General features: G+C 43.4%; 1 protein-coding gene across 4 annotated transcripts in view; it reads left to right on the top strand.

Annotated features, from left to right (window-relative positions):
- arhgef1 (Rho guanine nucleotide exchange factor (GEF) 1) overlaps positions 1-21,610 on the top strand; it is an 89,526-nt gene that overhangs the window by 40,970 nt on the left and 26,946 nt on the right. For 3 of the 4 annotated variants that reach the window (XM_083661232.1, XM_083661230.1, XM_083661229.1), the window contains exons 2-11: positions 3,117-3,203; positions 3,332-3,451; positions 9,121-9,219; positions 11,720-11,762; positions 11,948-12,053; positions 12,234-12,374; positions 16,533-16,562; positions 18,559-18,670; positions 19,960-20,035; positions 20,276-20,305. In XM_083661232.1, the coding sequence (XP_083517358.1) occupies positions 3,153-3,203; positions 3,332-3,451; positions 9,121-9,219; positions 11,720-11,762; positions 11,948-12,053; positions 12,234-12,374; positions 16,533-16,562; positions 18,559-18,670; positions 19,960-20,035; positions 20,276-20,305 (808 nt within the window). In that variant the 5' untranslated portion in view covers positions 3,117-3,152. The remainder of the gene's footprint in view (positions 1-3,116; positions 3,204-3,331; positions 3,452-9,120; positions 9,220-11,719; positions 11,763-11,947; positions 12,054-12,233; positions 12,375-16,532; positions 16,563-18,558; positions 18,671-19,959; positions 20,036-20,275; positions 20,306-21,610) is intronic. The other variant, XM_083661231.1, reaches the window with a different exon arrangement.

Raw genomic sequence — 21,610 nt, 5'->3', positions numbered from 1 at the left:
AACATAGAACATACTGTCAGCCCCCCCCCCCCAACATAGAACACACACTGAATTAAAGCTGTGTTTTAGAAGCCTGCACACATTCACACTTCCTTTTATGCTCTCACCCTCACCACTGATTGATTTTTCACTTCCTACTTTAGAACACACTCTTCTATAAGCCCCATACTGTTCAATTACCTGCATAACCACACTTTCAGAGCTGCCAAGCGCCAACATGAGGCTGTGAAAAATAAGTAGGTTTTCTGGGGTATCGACAAGCAGTCCCCTTAAACACCACCAGTGTTGGGCAAGTTACTGAAAATTGGTAATTAGTTACAGTTACTAGTTACTTATCTCAAAAAGTAATTTAATTACTTTAAAGTTACTAGTTACATCAAAGTAATGAATTACTAGGGAAAGTAACTTTTGCGTTACTTTTTAAAGTCCGCTTCGATTGTTATTAATGCACACATTATGTTAGTGTTGCTGTGCCACAGTGTGGCATTGAACATTCACTTATAGCCTATCAAGGTCATTAGCCTCTGGGGCTCTGGCTGCAGCTGCAGCTCTCTCCCCGGACTAGGTCTGAGGATCAGAAACTGGGTAATCCTCTTGAAGTTGTCCGTTATTTTCATGTCCTAAAGTAACTAGTAACTAGCCTAGTTACTATTTTAGTAACTGTAACTGAGTTACTAAATTTGAAAAGTAATTAGTTAGATTACTAGTTACTGCAAGAAACGACACATAATGGAATAGCACTGCTACATAGATGAGTATCATCTATGTACAATAAGTAGACACAAACAACACATTATAATAAATAAATAAACAAAATAAATAAATACATTATGGCAGACTGCATGTTGTAATGCCTAACAGCCAGTATTCCATGAGACAGTATTGTAATGACAACAGATCATAAATGGAGACGCTCAGTATAGAGCACATATGTGTTTTAGAGATATTGAATTGTGAACTTATTCACGTAATGATTTGTTTGATCCTTTGATCCCCGAAATGGATATGTAGAGTTTTGGAATATAAAAGGTTCCGAAAATCGTCAAAACTGTCCTCAGAACAGCGGCCGCTTCTCCAAGCTCTCTCTTATAGGGACATTTTTGGAGTTTTGGACTCACTTTTTCCTCTCACTCCTCTGGACGTGATGACTCCATACACCTCTCTAACTTCTCACTTGTGGTCTTGACCTAGCAGCACTGGACAGCGCTGACTCTTTTATGGTGTGTTTAGCTGGCAGGGGTTTGTGTGGGTGTGTGTGTGTTTGGGTGTTCCCCCGGTGGAGGCTCTTGGTCTGTGCGGCCTTTACAAGGCAGAATACAAGGGCTATGTGTTGTTTGTGTGTGTGTGTTTTGTGTGTGTGTGTGAGTGCAGGGGAGGTGTGTGTGTGTGTGTGTGGGAAGGGGGGGGGGGGGGGGTGTGGTCACTCCTCTCCTCCATCTCTTCCAGCAGTTCCCCACCTTTATTTTTCTGAAGCATACTATCCTATTCATGGGTTTCAAAGGCAACGGCTTGACATAAGCCCTTAATTTCAGAACACCGTCTATTACATATTTGGGCCCTGGAGGGTTTATTTACGACATGGCAATCTACAGGAAAGCCTTCTGCTGGGCGTGTTATTGAGCCCAGAAGTTAGTCTCTGGAAAACAATACCAGGGGATAAATTTGGACAAACTTCCAAGAAGGCGCTGATCGAAAACGTCTATTTTGCCATGCGTGCTCCACCCTGAATCACCCCCGTGAGGACCTTGAGACTTCACAGAGCACCCCCCCCCCATCTTAATGAAATAGTCCACATTTATTAGTAAAAACAACTTTTAATTGGGTTTTGTCTTTATCAGCCTCCCATTCCCACTAGCTTCATTATTCAATTTAAGGGATGTCAACATTGGATACTGTGTCAGTGTTATCTATGCTTGCCTCTTTCAAAGAGCTCAATAAAGTAATTTGCCTTTTCTTAATAGACAGAGTAGATGAGTTAGCAGTCGGTGACAACTAGGGCTGGGTTAAAAAAATCGATTCTCCGATTTTTATTTGAATCCGTTGATATCGATTCATATGTCCAGAGATCGATTTGTTTAATAAAAAGTTAATAAATACAAAATTAATAAACATAGGCTATAATATTATAGGCTGTGTGTGGTAGTTGAAACATAGTTTCAAGTTTACATTTATGTTTGTAGTTGAAACAAAAACATAAATACTGTAGGCTACATAAATGGAAATGTTTGATCATTAATATCTACTTTTAGAAATGATATAGGCTGAAATCAAATCACTGTGCATAATTGTGAAAGTGTCTTTATTGACAGATGAAAAGGCTGTTATTTACCCTTTGTCACCACCTGGTGAGTAAATATATGTGCAACTAAAACCATTCAAATTGACAACCGGTCCGCAACTTTTTTTCCCCATGTATCTACCGGTCCTTGGCGCAAAAAAGGTTGGGAACCCCTGTGTTACATAACTGGACAATCATGTAATTCAGGTTACAGCTAAAAAAAAACATGTTTTAGTATCACTAACCAAATCGATATTGAATCGAATCGAATCGAATCGGGATTAATCGATTCGGAACCTTGTGAATCGGAATCTAATCGATTCTTGAAATTTGAACCAATACCCAGCCCTAGTGACAACCATACAAAGCTAGTACGGTTGATTTTACTTATAGCTGATGCTAGGTATGCTCTCTCTCTCTCTCTCTCTCTCTCTCTCTCTCTCTCTCTCTCTCCCTCTCTCTCTCTCTCTCTCTCTCTCTCTCTCTCTGCGTATGGGATCCTGTTCACACTGGATATGCGCTGACTGTCTTTTTGCAGACCATGGGTAGGTGGTTCTAATTGAAGAACCATAAAGCAGTGTGCCTCATCAGGCGCCTCTCTCTCCCCAGTACGCTGGGTCGGTCGGGTGGTGGGAACTTGTCTCTCGTCTCTTTCCGCTGGCTGTTATTTTCCACTGTGGGAAAGTTCAGCGTGTCCACGCCGTCGTCTGGCTTTGTGTCTGGCTCTGCACGGCGGGGGTTCAGGACATCCAGGAGGAGATCAGCCTAAAACAGTTCAAAGTCCACAATAACCTCCCTTAATTGTCTTGTTTTTCTCTCCCTCCCTCTCTCTCCTTAGTGGGGTGTGTTTGGGGCTCATAGCTCTAACCCAGCCATGAGCATCATCGGGGCCGAGGACGAGGATTTTGAGAATGATCTGAATGATGTGAGTAACTGACAGAATACCTTCATCACAGTAATGATGACCTGAGTCTAGTTTAACCATTGGCCTAAATCATCACTTGTTGTCTGTCTGTCTGTCTGTCTGTCTGTCTGTCTGTCTGTCTCTCTCAGTGCAAACCAGACGAGTCGTCGTTCAAACACTTCAACAGTATAGAGGAGGTGAAGGACCGACCCACCCACCTGCTGGTCTTCTTACAGCATGTCATTCTACAGTTTGACTGCGCTCCCCTGGTGAGAACTACCACTCCTAAGCTGTTTTCCCACATGCGTACCGGAAAATTACCTGTAAGTCAATATCGGACATTTCCCTGAATTTCCCTTCACACCTGAGCGCTCGCAAGTGGGAATCTAGCAGCGAAATTGCCTGTATGTTGGGGGGCGGGGGGAGGGGGGAGCTTATTTGGGGGGTCGGCAAAACTCCCCTCTCTGCTCGAGAGAGGCCAGTCCTTCCGCACTTCGCAGCAGCCACACAGGACAGACACAGCGAGAATGGCAGTGGCTTGCAAGCTGCTCAACGCTTGTATCTATGTAGAGAAAGCAAATGCACGAAGCGAAATGTGGAAGTAGTTTGCTTTGATGTGCGCGAATGATTAGATGATGCACGCTGGAAGTGAACGTTAAGCAACGTGTGTACACCTCGCCCATGAGAGAAGGACCGGTGTCACGGAAAATGACTGCACCCGTTTCTCACTTGTATCCGCTATAGCGCATACCGCTCTTCTGACTGGCTCGAAACTGGTGAAATGTCCGCGACGGCGGGGTCGCGCTTATACCGGAAAACAACTTTACCACATGAAGGCATTAGACCACGTTCCGGTCATTTTGCGGTACAAAGCGCATGTGGGAAAAGGGCTCTTGAGTGTGTGTGTGTGTGTGTGTGTGTGTCAGGCCTGCACGATATGAGGAAAATCTGCGATGTGCGATAACATTGTTCAATATAGCGATGACGATACGACTTGCGATAAATAAACAGATATTAAAGTATGCATATTAGCTATAGAGTTCCTATGTCTTCCTGCTTTAATAATGCTAACAGACCCCAAACATAGCCTGCTATGCCCACTGAATAAAGAAATGAAATACACACTGACTCTAGCTGAAACTACACACAGCGTGTTTGGGCTTTGGCAGAGGGGCGGAGCGCACTGTTGCAAGGGAAAGGTGTACGCTGGATTTACAACACAAGACAAAATGATCAGATGCTGAGTGGGAATGTATGACGCATGTCAATAAAACCACTTTTGTTATTCATTGCGTTTCAGGCAGTCTTTGCGATGTGTTTATTGCGCATGTTCATATTGCGATGACGATGAAAATATGTATATACGTATAATATTAATTGTGCAGCCCTAGTGTGTGTGTGTGTGTGTGTGTGTGTGTGTGTGTGTGTGTGTGTGTGTGTGTGTGTGTGTGTGTGTGTGTGTGTGTGTGTGTGGAGGCTAGCAGGAGGTTACAACACATGCAGTGAGATTTCTGTCCTGTCCAGAATGAAGGGTGCAAGATATAATTGTTCAGTCACATGGTGCATGAGTCCTAACGGCTCTTCTGACCAATCATGATGACCCTGCCTTCTCCTGCACCTTTCCTCTGAGCAGGAGATTCAAAGAAGTCACAGATCAATGTTGAAGGTTATGCCTGGCGTGAAACGCATGCAGCTCCTATGAGTTTTTTTATATCTATATTTTATTTCCATTTTTTAGAGAACAATATACGAACAAGTCAAACAGGCTCAGACACAGGAAAAGAACATACATAACATACATACATCATTGACATTCAACAATAGAGAGCCGCAGGGATGACGTATTTTTGTAGTCAGAATGCGGAAGTCCCGAACTTCCTGGTTCTTCACTGTTTCTGTCTATGGGATTTTTGAATGGGTTTTTGCCGCGATGCTTCAAATACGGTCTCTGGGCAACGCAAGATTAATCAAACGCGAACCAGAGTTCAGTCGGATAATCTTCACACATGAGGACCACTTTCATGAGTTTTGTAGCGTAAATGCGAGCCCTAGAAGTAAAATGCTCGAGCTAAGCTAATCCAGAACTACACACTGTCGCATAGGCTTGCACGTCACGTCACCACTCAACCTGGACTGTTGTTGATGTGTGCACTGATTACCCCGGGCTGAGCGGGGCTGAACCAGGTGAGGGAAAGAGAATCTCCGTGTTCGTCCTTTGAAGTGATGACGTTATTGACGTATATATCCCCATCGACTCAAAAGTGTAGTCTCATTTAGCCGTTTGCTAGCTAGCCGCCCTTTTAACGGCACGTAAAAGCTTCAAAACTCATAAAAGTGGTCCTCGTGTGTGAAGATGATATTACTAAACACTGGTTCGTGTTTGATTAAGCCAGCGTTGCCCAGAGAGATTATTAGAAGCATCGCGCCAAAAACCCATTCAAAACTCCCATAGGCGAAAACAGTGAAGAACCAGGACTGTTAGCATCGATGATTTCCGGACTCATTCCTGCGGCTCTCTATACAACGTGGTGCTATCAGCCGCATAAGGTGCTTATGTGTTTATAAGAGATATTGTGTGCCTGGGATCCCGCCTAAGGGGTCCATGGGATACCAGCCGGGCGAGCCATCCTTCATCCCCAACCTCAGTCACTTATCATTCTTAACCTCGTCAAAGTAGGTCAAAAAAAGGTCCCAGATATCTGAGAACCTTTTAAGTGCGTTGGTTCTCAGGGACCTGAGTCTCTCCATCTGTAGAACAGAGATCATGTCCATCAGCCACACCTGAAAAGAAGGCGAAGAGGAGGACTTCCATTCCTTCAGAACAAGTATTTTTGGCGACAGTTGTCCCCAGTGTCAGAGATTGTTGCACAGCCGTAGGGAAGTCCAGAGAGGACTCTGAGCAGCCAAAGATGGTGAGTTCTTCTGCTTCTGGTTGGAGGATTATTTTGTAGGCCTTGGAGTACCAGTCAAATATTTTGGCCCAGAATCCCGTTAGTGAAGGGCAGAACCAAAAGGCATGAGATAGTGTGCCCTCGGACACCTGTCACACAGTGGAGAGACAGAAGGGAAGATCTTGTGCAGTTTATGCTTGGAGTAGTGAAGACGGTGAGCGACCTTAAATTGGATCAGCTGGTGTAATACTTTATTTTCAATTTTTATAGAACGATAAACATACAAGACAAACAGGCTCAGACACAGGAAAAGATAAAAATAAAATAATAAACAATAATATAAAAACAAAAACAAAACAAAAAACATTTAACATTGTAACGTGGAGCTACCAGCCACATAAGGTGCTTACGTGCTTGTAAGAGATATTGCGTGTGGGATCTTACTGTATACAAGGGTTCTGTTGGAAATCAGCTGGGCAAGCCGTCAGTTACCCTTAACCTGAGTCACCTCGTCAAAGTAGGCTAGAAACGTGATCGAACTTAATTTCTGATTTGCAGGATAAGCCAGTTTGTGCCGGGCAACTCAAACTTCCTCTTCAGTAGATCCAAGGATGCAAAATGGCTCCTATGAGTTTTGATTTGAAGTGTTGATTAAGGGCGTTTGTGGAGCTTTGCCTCCTTTTCGTGTGTTCATGTGAATCGGTGTTGATCATAAGCATGCCTGTTTCTCCCTGTTTGTTCTGCATGCAGACAACGTGACCCGCCCAGGTACTGTTACACCCCCTACAGCGTGTGACACCCTCCCCCCTCTCACCCTCTCACCAGGGCCGGCGCCAGGATGAAATGACTGAGGGGGCTGTTATAACTGGCGAGGGGGCTGTTTTTTTTTTTTTTTTTTTTTTTTTAATGATATTTTTATATCGTAAAACATAGGTTATATACCCGCTATGCCTATTTCTGGACTTTTTAACCATAATAACCTCTGAAAAGCGCAATAACAACACAAGAAAGACTACTATTCAAAATCAAATAAAACATTTATTTCACAGCAGCAGATTAAGGCATTAATAGAGGTTCAAGGGTTCATAGGTTCAAATTTAATAAATAGCTACATCTCTGACACCTTGTGACAACCAAAGCACAGCAAATAGCGCTTCCCTGCCAATTCTGAAACAACAGAGCTATGTTTACAGGGGGTAGCCTACATCAACTTAAACTGATCAAATTTGATGAAGACTGCAGAAACAGCAGCCGAAACATGTCAGGTACAAACATTGCCTAACTGGCCTTTATAGATTAACTATTCTTTAACTCATTGAGTGCCAAGGACGGACATGTTCGTCATTTCAAATAGTAACGTAGAGTGCCAAGGACGGACATGTTCGTCAATTGCGTTTTTTGACGGTGGGGCGTCGATCAAAGCCTTCTGCCTCTGATGTACAAATATTATAGCTATTGGATGTGTCTAACCTATTTTACAGAACCCTTAGGTGGCGACAGTGCTCTCCACATAACAGAAAGGCAAGGAAAAAACAAAGAAGAAGTCGTTATGGAAACGGAAATCGCATCGCATCCGTATGCATCGATATGCTGAAGCACGTTACTGCAGCTGTGCCTGCAGCAGCCAATCTGCTCCCACAATTGAGCCGGACAGCACATCCGCACATCCACACCGTGGAGTTGTTATTATTCTCAACTGGAAGCATCGTTGCCGGTGACAAACACACGCGGAACGCTGTAAAAAAGCAGGATGTCGATGTCCCTTCACTGTGCGCACAGCAAACTCAGCAGAGAGCCACCACAGACAGGAGGAGGAGTGTGCAGTTGAGGCGAGGCGGGGCGGGGGGGGGGGGGGGGGGCACGCAGAGCAGCGCGCAACACCCAGACAGACCCAGGCAGCAGGACAGGATTGACAAACGCAAGCCAGAATATCCGATGCCCACCAGCAGCAAATCAAGACCAGCAAGAAGCTGCAACCAGCAGCGCACGCAGGGGCCAGCGCTGCTGGTTGTAGCTAAAAAATATTATTCTGCCAAACAGAATTCCCTGGCCTTCACTGTTTTATTGAAGGAAATTATTTTTGAGGTGTGACTACATTAGAAAAGATTAGCTTCAGAGTCAGTGATGTGCTTGAAATGTTTAATTTCACAAAAGGCCAATTATCTCAGCTTCTAGAAAAAAATTGCTGTTTTTGGATGAATCAAGCTATCTTCTCCGGCTCATAACTAAAGAACGGAAAATGGGATCAATAAACTTTTTTTTGCAGATGATAGAATAGAGTCTCATCGTTCTTTGTGCGTGTTCAGTGTTTACATAGTAATATCACACAATATTCTGTGGGCCTCGAGAAATCACTGAAAACGCTCTGAAACTCTGGCACTGGGAGCATCCGTTCTCCAAAAGTGGCTGGCACTCAATGAGTTAAAAAAGATTTTTTTTTTTTTTTTTTTTTTTTTTTTTTTTTTCCAAGTGAGGGGGCCGAAAATTGAACTGAGGGGGCTAAGCCCCCTTAGGCCCCCTCGTGGCGCCGGGCCTGCCTCTCACCCATCTCCCTTTCCCCTGTGGCTGTCCATGTAGAGGCTAGAAGTGTGTCAGTAGTATACAGTGCTTATGATATCCTCCACGAATACTGTTATTTTAGTAGGGAACAATTATAGCAATTATAATTAGAACAATTATAACAGGCATAGAGGTAATAGCGCGGCAGAAAGAATACAAATGCGCTTGTGCACGCCCCCCAATTTGCATTGCATTACGAGCGCAAACTCTCAATTACAGCTTTTGCGACAATAGGGCCCATAGTCTTCAAAAAGAAATCCCACTTATTAGTCTGTGATTTGGAGGAACATCCCTGCAGTTAAATTAGATGTTTCAATATTTTCACATGGCAATAGTATTGTAACTTAAAAATGTGATGTAAAATATACAGTCATACACAATTAATTGAGCAGCCTTAGATTCAGAGCAACACACAAACCTCAGTCCAGTGGCTTGGCTGTGGGTTTGGTTTACCTCACTCGTCTCTCTCTCTGTCATCCCTCTTTCAGCTGTGTTACCTCCATGCTGACCTCTTCACGAAACTCAGTGCCAAAGAGACCAAGAAGCACTTTGTGGACTTCTACAACACCTTCCTGGAGAAGGGAGCAGTAAGTGACCCCCGTACAGCACTCACCTTCCACAGATGGGAGACTTTGGACTTGCGACTTCGACTCCAGTCACACTTAAAACAGAACCAAACCCCAAAACACTTTTTGTTCAGCTTTTAACCAATATGGCTTCTGGGGTGGTGTGTGTGTGTGAAGGATTCTGGTCAAAATCTCCACATTTGAGACCAATCTGTTACAATTAAGTGTATCATTTTCAGGCAGCAAAGTGCCCTCTATGGGTTCAAACCTGCTTTTTTTTTTGCCCACTAAATGCCCAAAATGTGGTACAACTTTGAGGTTGAGGCCACGTCTCATCATAGACGCTGGTTTAGCTGGCTCAGCCTGTCTGGGGACGGGGTCAGGGTGGGGTAAAAACCCCCGTTTTGGTAAACAAACCGCGTCACGGGGCGGCAACGGCAATGGAACCCTATGGACCCTGAGTTTGAGCGTCTGACTCTAGCCGGCTGACCGCGTTTACAATTTAAAAACTGCGACAGTTCAACTTTAACACGACATGCATATAATATTATGCATCAAACTCTTGAGCTAATTCTGCTCTCACTCAGAATGTCAAAATATAAGCGATGTGATGTATACTTTTTGAGATTTTAACGTTTGTTTGGCACAACTCATACTAGTTAACTGCCGCGGAGTTACGCATTTTTAGGTGGCAGTGACCTCACGCTGATTCGTCCTATTATAAAACATTTTTTTATGGTTTTAAGTTTTCTGTTTGCATTGCTTTCTCTGTGGTTTGAAACACTTCCAATAGCTCTATAATGATAGACTTTAGTAGAAGATCTCCCTGCGGATGGCCCATGTTTGAGTATTTGTGAGATTCGGAGCTTTAGGGAGTCTCGTCTGCCAGACGCTTCCCTCTCTCACTGTGTGAATCATTGGTGTTGTGCACTGTAAAAGAAAAAATCAATTCAGAAAATGCCCATATAGCAGCCTTTTGCAATAAATGGATATTGCATTATTTTCTCTAGTTTGGAACAATTCCGTATGAATTTAATATATTGTTCAGCTCTTGTGTGAACACAGTTTGCGTGTGCATTTCAAAAAGCAATTTAGCAGTGTATTTATGCCCAGATGACACCTGGCGGCTAAAATGCGGTACTAACTAACACACAGTGGTCGGGAGGCAGGTCTGTCCAACGCGGTTTGTTTACATAAGGGGGGCGCGCATGTACAGGGGGGGTGGATTTGCGCGTAACACCGCCTTCGTCATCGTTAGGGACGGTAAAAAAAACAAAATACAGATACAGTAGCAGCACCAAACGTCCAGAACGTTCTCAATACTCTGGTACCGACCAATCAGGAACCAGTACCAAATTAATACCGGTGCTCGATACCCATCCCTAGCTGTGAACTGATCTGTCTAAGCTGTGTCCCTGTGCAGTCCACCTCTGTCTGACTCTCCTCTGCACACCTGCTCTCTGTCACTCCATATAGGGTTAGGCGCAATACCAGCGGAGAGGCCGCCTGCAGTACTACACAAATAAAAAGCTCAGCTGATGTAGATGCAGCCAATTGCAGCTCTGGAGCTTTTTTGCCATTTTTCGCCATAAATGTTGGTAAAGTGGCTCTTATTGAAACCTATCAGAGAGGATACACGCACATCCAAAATCCAAATTGGGCAGGTGCTGAGATCAAAGGTGAACAATAAGTGAAAAATGAATAAAAAGCTCGCACACTGCAAGGGCTCCTAGTTTGTGTTTTTTATTTCAAACACCCAACAAAAAAGTGACGTTTCGAGCAAAGCTCTTCATCAGACTGAATATTATATTATCTTATATTAAGATATTATTAATATCTTATTGAAACCTACTACCCTGCTTGTAGGCATCAAAAGTCATCAGAAATTAATTTAGTGATGAAATAAAACTTGAAATTGTAAAAAAGTTCCCGGAGCTTATGGCGTCTTCTCTGCTGCGTTCTGCCTCTGCTTGGGATATGTGCCTTGCCAAGTTGACACAAGTCACCACCCAGAGCATCCTCGGTAAAGTGGGCGTGTCGAGAACACGTCCGGGAATTTTAAGCGTTCTTGGCGAAATGTGAACTTTGCATTGGAACAGTACTTGGGCTGCGACTGATGACGTTTCACAGGGACACAAGAAGAACGCGAGAACACACAAGAACCCTTATTGAGGAACGTCTCTCTGTCTGACCCTGCAGCTTCCTGTCAGGACCGTGGGAAGGAACCATCCTCTCTCAGCCTCTCACTCTTCTTTTTGAACCCCTTTCCTTTTTGTCACCATTGAGATACAGTTGAATCTTCTGGCCATTATTTTTGACACTGACAGAAATGTTTCTATCTTTTTAGAATATCCCTAGTGTTTGCTTTCCTAGTGTTGAAGTGACCCCCGGTGGTGATATATAGCTACTGCATTGGTTGCCTCAGTTATACAGTAGTACATTACATGTATTTCAGTAATCATATCATATTTTCTATTCCCTCTCTGTTCTTGTTCTGTCTTTCGCCCCTCGGCTCCTACAGATTCTCAGAGTGCCAGTGCCAACTAGTATATCCAATGAATTGGGTAAGTTATTTTCCTCTAATGCATTCATTGGATTTTTTATATATACAGTATATATTTTGTTTTATACATATGTGCCATTTTTAGATTTATATTTCATAATTTTTCTTTTTTTAGCCTGGTTCTCAAACTCTCTCCCTCTTCCTCCCTTCCCCTCTCTGTCCCCTATCTCCTCCTCTGTCTCCTAGACAAGACCCAACCTGGTCTGCTCCCTGAGGACCAACAGAAGCGCTATGCCCTGGACATGCAGAGCCTGCAGGTCGCCGAATTGGCCAAACAGCTGGAAGACTTCAGGTGAGAATCCCCCTAACTGGAGTCCGGAGAACCAGTCAGCTAGCCCAGCACACTAGTACCTCTTTGACTGTCATTTGACACACCACCCCAGTCCCTGGAAACCAAAATCCACAAAAACCTTCTAACTATTGTCTCACACTCTTGTCTCACACACTTGTCTCACACTCTTGTCTCACACAGGCAGAAGAGGATGATGGGTATGACGCCCAACGAGACAGAGCTGCAGGACGTGGAGAGCCACCACATCACCGACCGCGTCCCGATGGAGATGAAGGAGAAGTCTGTGGCCGAGAACCTGCTGGACAAGATGGCCGAGACACAGTGAGCACCTCACTCTGCTGGGACCAGTCATCGCAGAGTTAGAATATCACAACACGTGCCATTCGGTGGCGCTTTTATCCAAAGGACCTTACAGAAGCATGAGTGAATACATTTTTAGCATCAGTATTATTGTCTATCCACTAATAGAGAGATACTCCTATCAGGAAAGTTTTACAATGCAGATTTTTAGTAGGCTAATAATGAGACAACCGTGTATCTCCAAAATGTAAACTCTTCAGGAATTAAGAAAAACAGCTTGGATCTTAGCTTTACCACCATGCTTTTTTTGTTTACGTTACCGTGAGCTTAGAATTATAATGTTCTATCTGCCTTCAGGAGAGTTCTGAGATATTGAGCTTTCAGCATGCATTGAGTTACATGTTTTCAAACTTTGTTTTCGAAATGACATTCTTTTCAAAAAGCAACATACCACAGATGTTGGCAGGCACTCATAGAATAGGTTCATGTGACCCAAACAGAAGTCAGATAAGATCTTCTAATTCCAAGGTCACGCAATGGGTTCTGAAATGGTTTCATAAACCCAAGAGGTCAGAAAATGGTCTCAAACAATAGCGGAGCATAAACCTTCACCTGAAATTAAAACCAGAAGAACACACCAAAATGATACTAGAAGGTTTACACATGCCAACTGCAATAGGCTAGGGCAGGGATGGTCAACTTTGATGATAGAGAGGGCCAGAAAAAAAATTTCCTCGCTACCAGAGGGCCAGATTGTGACCGTGCACTTCCACCAGTAGCCTACTGTAACACCATCACTCCCAATTATAGCTACTCATTTGATGAAAAGGACTGGTCATCAAAGTTTATTACACCAACATTTATATTTTTCATATTCAAATTGAGTAATTCTTCCATTCAGATGACACCAGAAACTTTGCTCTAGCTTTAAAACAGCCCGCTACAGCAATTTGATGTGGTACATCACCCAAATATGTCATATTAATCAGATTAGTAATGGTGCATGTGCAATGTGCATCCTGGATATAGTTTATTACAATAGTGTTAGCTCAAATGCTAATGTTAAACAGTATGTGGATGGACAATGCTAACACCATTAGCACCATGTTCTGGGATGTACAGTAAAATAAAATAAAACTAGAACGACCGCAACGCAGACTTATGCCTCCGCCATTAGTTCATTCTTGAGTCCAAATCGCCTTTTGAGGCAAATTGGAAGAAATTTCGTCAAGGCGCTCCTGTGATGTCGCGTTACAGAGCTTGGAAATTGGGTGTGTGAGAGGTCACAGTGACCTTGAACTTTGACCACCAAAATGTAATCAGTTCATCCTTGAGTCCAAGTGGATGTTTGAGCCAAATTGGCAGAAATTCCATCAAGCCGTTCTTGAGATATCGCTTTAACGAACTTGGGAATGGCGTTCGAGAGGTCACAGTGACCTTGATCTTTGACCACGAAAATCTAATCAGTTCATCCTTGAGTCCAAGTCGATGTTTGAGGCAAATTTGATGAAACTCCGTCCAGGCATTTCTGAGATATCGCGTTAACAAGCTTGAAAATGGTGTTCATGAGGTCATAGTGACCTTGACCTTTGACCACCAAAATCTAATCAGTTCATCCTTGAGTCCAAGTCGATGTTTGAGACAAATTTGATTTAATTCCGTCAAGGCGTTCCTCAGATATCACGTTAACAAGCTTGAAAAGTCGACTTGGACTCAAGCATCAACTAATTAGATTTTGGTGCTCAAAGGACAAAGGTTAAGGTCACTGTGACCTCACGAACGCCATTTTCAAGCTTGTTAAAGCGATATCTTAAGAACGCCTTCATGGAATTTCTTCCAATTTGCCCCAGACGTCCACTTGGACTTAAGGATGAACTGATTAGGTTTTAGGGGTCAAAGGTCAAGGTCACTGTGACCGCACAAACGCCATTTCCAAGCTCGGTAACGCCTTGACCAAATGTCTTCACATTTGGGGCAAACGTCAAAGTCTGGACGACATGCATGTCGACTGCTGACTTATTGGCGGAGGCATATAATCCGCGGTGCGGTCGGTCTAGTTTTATTTTTATTTTATTTTTTGCTAATTGACCCAGGGGGGCCGCACTGAGTGGGGTCGGGGGGCCGCATGCGGCCCGCGGCCCGCCAGTTGCCCCTCCCCCCTGGGCTAGGGCAAGGGATGAACATGAGTGATGTGCTTTGACTGACCTTTAGCTTCCCCACTTGAAAAGAAATAGTGAATTTGAGGATGTATTCCTCACTCTAAAGTTCTCCTAAGAGGCACTACAGGTGCTGTGAAGATCTTGAGCAGATAGTGTGGACTTCAGCCTCGCACATAACCAGTCAACTAGGGGTGTCAAAAATAATCGATTAAAAGATGCATCGCGATGCTGACGTGCACAATTCTGCATCGATTCACAAATGTCAAAAATCGATTATTTAAAAAAGAAAAAAAAGAAGAAAAAAAATTATAATCAAATAAAATATAATGGAAGTACATGCAGTTGTTTCTTTTAATTATGGATCATAATACAATGCAATTCCAAATGCACTTTTATTTTAAAAGTAGCCACACAGTGAGAAAAAAGAAAGTGAGAAAAAATAAATCATGTATTGCGGAAAAAGGTTTAAGCTGCATCGATAATCGTAATCGAATCGAATCGTAGCCCTCTGAATCGTAATCGAATCGTGAGGCCAGTGAAGATTCATGGCCCTACAGTCAACTGTGAAGCACACGGAGGCAAATAGACAGTACGAGATGAAGATGGGCACGGAGAGACTCGAGAGCTGGAGAGGGAAGAGAGATGGGAAGAGAGAGAGAGAGAACAAGCAGGAAGAGAGGAAGCAGAGAGGAAAAGATGGAGTCAGCACAGCAGTGCCACGCTGGCAGGAAGGCTCGCTCTCCTGGCATTGTGCCAACTGGGGGAGGAGGAGGGGAGGAGGGGAGGAGGAGGGGAGGGAACCGGCCAGCATGTTATCGATGCTGCCACGGACTCCAAAAGAAAGAGAGCGGGAGATCTAAGGGAAAGTGTGCTCTCCCCCCTGCAACAACACGGGGAGGCAGACAGAGGAGGCAGAGGAGGCCAGAGAGAGGGCAGATGATTGTCTAACCTCATCTTTGTCAGAAGAGGGGAAAGCAAGGGATGAAGAAAGTAAACGAAAGGAGATACGCCCCTGTGCACGAGCGCCGGTTCAGAGGATACAGCCGTGCTGCTGGCAGTAGAGATGACATCTAAAGCAGACTGTTACTGTATCAAAGACATCATCAATGAGCTTTTGACTCTGCTCGTTTACTATCACACACAGTGGGATCTCTATCTCTGACACACAAAAGATTCATTCAGTTTGGCTCCACTCACACGGCCACACAATTGTCTTGTCTATATTCCCTGGCCCTCACTCTCTCTCCCACACTCGCTAGCACCCGTTCACCCCGCGCACTCCCCCCCCTCTCTGTCTGCACTCCCACCACACCATGGTGACCTCACCACCCCCCCGTCTGTTTCTCATTGGTCTCTCTGACGGGAGAATGAGGGGAGACCAGACCCTCTGATTGGATTATCCGGGGAAATCCCGGGGAAACCCCTCCCATCCTTTATGTTCACAGCTAAAACACGGAGTATCCTATTTCCACAGTCTTGCCTGCATGTTGCATCAGACCCAAAACACAGTTAAATAGTCATTTCCGCTGTGCTGGAGCATTGTTTCATTTTGGATTTCCCCTGGCAGACGACTAGTGGAGAGAGTGACTCCGTTTTAGAGAGCTACTTCAGACAGCTGGCTGCAGAGAAGAAGTTGAGAGATTTGCAGACTATCATTTTTGCAAATTTTTAAATTTTAATTGTTGGTGCAGTCAGGGGTGCAGCAGCTTTTGATGCATCCCACATTTTTTTGATTTTTTTTTTTTCCGCTTTATTGTTGTCCCCACTTTTTTGCGTGCAAAAATTAGAATATGTTCAATAGCTTCTGCTCTGAACACAATACCACTACAATCAGCTTTGCATTGGATCAGGAACAACTCCGTTGCTTCAGATTCCACCGACCCAAAACACAGAAAGAAAGAAAAAATGCCACTTGAAAAGAAGAGGTGAGCTTTGATGCTGCAAAGGTGCGTGAACATGCTGTCTCTCATTCTGTCCAATAGCAAATGTCCCCTGATATCTGTCTCTCCTCCTCTTTCAGACCGACTATAGTCTCCGACGAGGACAAGTGGTGAGTTTAAGTTTCAACTTGAGTTGAGAAGAGTTGCATGTTTGTTCTGTGCAGTGTTAGGGGTAACTCATTACAAAAGTAACATATTACATGTAATATATTACTTTTAGCAGTAACTCAGTAATATAACTTATTACTTATAGGATTTCAGTAATATTATACCAGTTACTTTGTCAAGTAACTCAAGTTACAAATTGAGTTACATTTGATTAAATCAAAGCATATATTTAAAAAAGATACACTCATTTCCTAATCAAACTGTCTGTTTTTATGCAAATAACCACTATAGATGACAATAACAAAGGAAAAGAATAACATTTAGAATTTTGGATTGTTTACACTGACTTCAAGGCGGTTGAAATAATTTTTCGGGATGGTTCCGGGGCGTCGATGTCATTCTGCTGCTGTTGTTGTTTTGGTAAAAGTAATGCAAACGTAGTGTAATAAGTAACGAGTTACTCTACACATAAAGTAATATTGTAAAGTAACGTATTACTTTTAAATGAAAGTAACTAGTAATATGTAGTATATTACATTTTGAAAGTAACTTGACCAACACTGGTTCTGTGTGAGTGAGAATGCGTTTGCAAGTTGGAGCTGATTTTTGTCAGTGTCCACGCTTCATTTAAACCTGGGTGTGGTCAGGCCACAAGATGTTGAATGCCGACTCAGCAAGATTATAGTCTTTGAGTCCAATTGTTTCAGGTGGAAAAGGTCTTCCCTGAAAATGTAAACCTTTGCTCTTTTTTTTTTTTTTGCATTTCTTTCATCAAAAATGTAACGTTGATCATCGGCTCAGTAATTACTATGCTCAACTTATTTGTTGCTACACACATAAGAGTGCAGTGAAAATTGGACAGAAATGTGCGTATGTATCATTTCTTTATCAATCTGTTTAGTAGCATAATCTTTTTAATTCCCGTCATGCGTCTTCTGTGTCTCCTGTTCTTTTTGGTTAAGACTTTTGGTCCTCCCCGTGGTTTTTAATGTTGCAGTCAATGTAGTTGCATGGCATTTGCTGTAAAACAGTGTATTTTAACTGTAGTGTGAGAGAGACTTGTGATTATGTTGCATGCAGATGTACAGATCCCCAGAGTCTTTGCTCCTCCTCCTTCAACAATTCCTCTCTCTCCTCCTTCGTTCTTTGCCATCTGCTTCTCCCCCTCCCTCTCAACTCCTCCCCCTCTGGACATCTTTCAACTCTCCACTCCCCCCCCCCATCCTCATATAGAGACAGTCCGCATGTCTGGGAACGCCCATACAGGCTCTAGGAACGCCCTCAATAGACGCTGGGTTAGCCTGGGGGCGGGGTCAGGGTGGGGTAAATTCCCCCGTTCTATCCATTCAGCAAAGTTAGAATTGAGCTGATAGCCCAGCCCAGGCAGACACGATCGGGGATTTAACCACCGCAGTAAACGCACATCTGAGCAGACGTCTTGTGTTCTGCTCTAGAACCCCCGAACCTGTAGTTTAGAGCCGCAGCACCGTCTTTTGGTGAGTCAGCCCATGAGATATATCTGCGGTTGTACCCCACTCGCGCGCCAGCCGTTTAACATTTTGTGGGCGTTCCCAGACATGCGGACTGTCTCTATTCCTTCTCACGTTTCTCTCCCATCAGTACCACACAGCTACAGTCTGTGCAAACACTACCACAGCATTTTATGTATTTTAGGACTTTCCGTACTGTATTCAAATGGAGGAATGGTTTCCTAAGTTAATTAAGTAGGCAAATACATTTTTGCAAAGTAATAGTTCTATAACACATAGATCCCTTTTGCACAAACATTTCTAACCGATAAAAAAATATATAAGGCCCATGCCTAGCTGCCTCATTCTGTCGGGCCTTTTATTAGGAACTTAGCAAAAGGGAAAAAAATAAAAGTTAAAAAATTACTTTCAAACTAAACGAACTGCAGGGAAAACCAGGTGATGTTGGTGCCACGATGTTTTTTTTTTTTTATACTTTTCTCACTCTCCTTGTCTTTCTCTCCTGTAGTCAATCCATATTTGCAGCGGTGGCCTTCTACATGAAGCACCTGGGGGTGAAGACCAGGGCAGCGGACAGTAAGAAGTCCAGAGGAGGCTTCTTCAGGAGGCCACTGGGAAAGGTAAAGCTACCCGCCACAAAGCCGCAGGTTCAAATCCCTTGCCTAGTTGGGGGGAAAACCACTGCAAACAAATCAATAACAATAACAGTTATGTCATGAAATGGTGACTTGTTTTATGGGTTTATTTGCATTTCATTATACAATGATACATTGTAGCATCTCTCTTGTAATGTGTTGCGCTGAGAGTCTGTCAGGGCAATTTCTTGGCCTCACTGTAGCATCTACTTGCACTTTGCACTGATGCGCACCTTAAAGTCCCTGGAAACCAGAAATATTTTTTTATTATTTAGCATTTTGAGTTCATCACATCACAGGAACCTATGTTAATAAGCCACCAGCCAAATTTGAACGATGATGAACGTCGCAAAGTATATAAATTTAGGTTTGACAGTCATGACAAAAGTCATGAGAATCAATTAGATTTTAGACTGTCTTTTCTCCCGCGGACTGTGTGGGCGTGTCCCGTGTGTGTGCGTGCAGGACTGCAGGTCTCCTCCTCCTCCGAGAGAGAGCGAGGGAGGGAAACGGAGAGAGAGAGAGAAGGAGAGGGAGAGAGAAGGAAAGAGAGATGGAGTGTGTGTGTGTGTGTGTGTGTGTGTGTGTGTGTTCGCTCGTTGCTCGGCGCATACTGACAGAGAGGAAGAGAGACTCTGCCGCTGCGAGTGCACAGCGCTACTGTGTGTGTGTGTGTGTGTGTGCGCGCATGCGTGCGTGTGTGTGATTGATTCGATTAAATCTTATGACGTGATAAGATCATTCAGTTTAGCACCGCGCGCACCGCTCTCTTCAATGAGGAAGTGGAAATCCAGACCTTGTAGAAAAGTGGCGACTTTGGGGGTTTGGGTTGAAACTAATGTCTCCTACTTTCTGAGGCACACAATTACTCACATAAGACCCTAAATTGAATAGTTAGAAGGTTTTTGTGGATTTTGGTTTCCAGGGACTTTAAACTATTTATGCCTGTTTAGTTGCACTTTGTATCTGTTTTAGTTTACTCTTACTTGCACTTTGAATTGTTGTGCATTTTTAATCTGCTGCTTTGTGTTTGCTTTTATGTTTTGTTTTAATCATGTGTGCCTATTGTCTCTGTGTTCTTTTACGCTCGCTGCAAACCAAATTGCCCTTCTGGGACACTCAATAAACTTGAGTCTTGATCTCTTGATCTTGCCTTCATGTCCTGCTCCTTGTACCAGTGTGGTGTTTCTGTTGTTTCTGTTTTTTTTGTTTTTTTTTACAATACTCAGAGTTGACTTTCAGTGAATTGTCCCTTTATTCTCTCTTCTTCCCAGAATAAGAAGGAGGAGTCTACCAAGACCAAACCCAGAGGGGGGTTTCCTGGCATCCCTAGCTGGATCTCGGGCACCAGTACGTACCTGCTATTCTCCTTCATAAGCGTTTACCCCTAAGTTCTGGCCCTAAAAAGATGATTTATATTATTTATTATGACGTTTTCACCTGAATTCGAAAGGATAATTGCTTGAAAATATGTGGGATAACTTTGTTAATTGTGATTTTTTTTTGTATATGGCTAATATATTTGGACAAATGTATGTCTGTAAATGATCTGCATTTGAGAACCTGTTGTCCTGCCCTTCTTCTTTCCAGCTGAGGTCAAACCTAAAACAGAAGCTGAAGGTACCGGCCGTCCCAAAGTATCCCGCCCCCTGTATCTGTAGAATGGTCACATTCCCCCTACTAATCAACCTATTAAGCATGTCTGCATGTCTCAAATCAAACCCGGGGAGGGGATGCGGGTGGGCCAATGTTGAGTTGACCTGGTCTCTAGGTTTAGGAACACCGCATGTAATCACCAAGCAAGGCCACGCATCACACGGCCATCTCATCTGCAGGGTTGTGGATTAGGGCTGCACGATTAATCGTATTTTCATCGTCATCGCGATATGAAAATGCGCGATGAACACATCGCAAAAGTCACGTGTTATCGCAATTTTTTTTTTTTTTTTTTTTTTTTTTTTTTTTACACAGTGCACCTGAACGCAACATGCAAGATACCGGCTGAATAAGTGTCCAAATGTTCATGTCATTCTGGCCAATACTTCAATTACATTGAAGTAAAAATGTAAATAATTAACTTGGTTGGTTTTGGATTTTTTTTTAGCTTCAAGAGTGCATTTTTGTTCGTATGACCCTCAACACAGGCTTTGAGAATCCCGTGCCACTTACTGATACGTATGCTTAAATTAACACACTCATATTGCGAAATGAATTTAGGCCCTCACTGTAATACTTCAGAAGTTGAATTTGAAGTTCAGCATTAATACATTTCTCATTTTTTGTCTTAGATTTACCTTTGTGTGTTATTGCAATATAAAACTACATCATTGAGAATCGATTCTAGATTCTGGAATCGAGAATCGTTGGAATCGAGAATCGATTCTGGAATCGGATCGTGACCCCAGGAATCGGAATCGGATCGGATCGTGGCTCAGCCGGATCGGAGCACCCCTACCCATTAATATTTTTGTTTATAGCATTTTTTTTATTTATTGCAGGTCATCGCAATATTGAACAGTGTTATCGCACATCACAGCTTTTCCTCATATCGTGCAGCCCTATTGTGGATGTTCCCTTGTTCCAGATTAACCCTCTCATTCACTGCAGAGTCCCTGATAGCACCTTGATTGCGACATACTTAGGCGACATTCACACCAAAAGCGTTTTTGGAGCTGCCAGCGTCTTTCTGCAATTCATTCTCTATGTAAGGACGCGCTAGACGTGCTCCTCTTTTAATGAACGCACCTGGCGTTTCAGCGCTGGTGGCGTCTGTTGTTTTTGGAGGAGCGCTGTGGGCGTTTTAAAGCTGAAAAAAGTTGAACATTAGAGGAAAAGCGCCCTGCTCGTCTTTTTCACTCCTCCTACCTTTTCTCCTCCCGAGGGATTTTCAACCTCGGCTGCTGCCAGAATTGGCAATAATCTGGC

Source organism: Poromitra crassiceps (genome assembly GCF_964638095.1).
Source record: "Poromitra crassiceps genome assembly, chromosome: 26".
NCBI lineage: Eukaryota > Metazoa > Chordata > Actinopteri > Beryciformes > Melamphaidae > Poromitra > Poromitra crassiceps.
The sequence above is the reverse complement of the archived record's forward strand: the minus strand, read 5'-3'. Positions and strand labels throughout refer to the sequence as shown.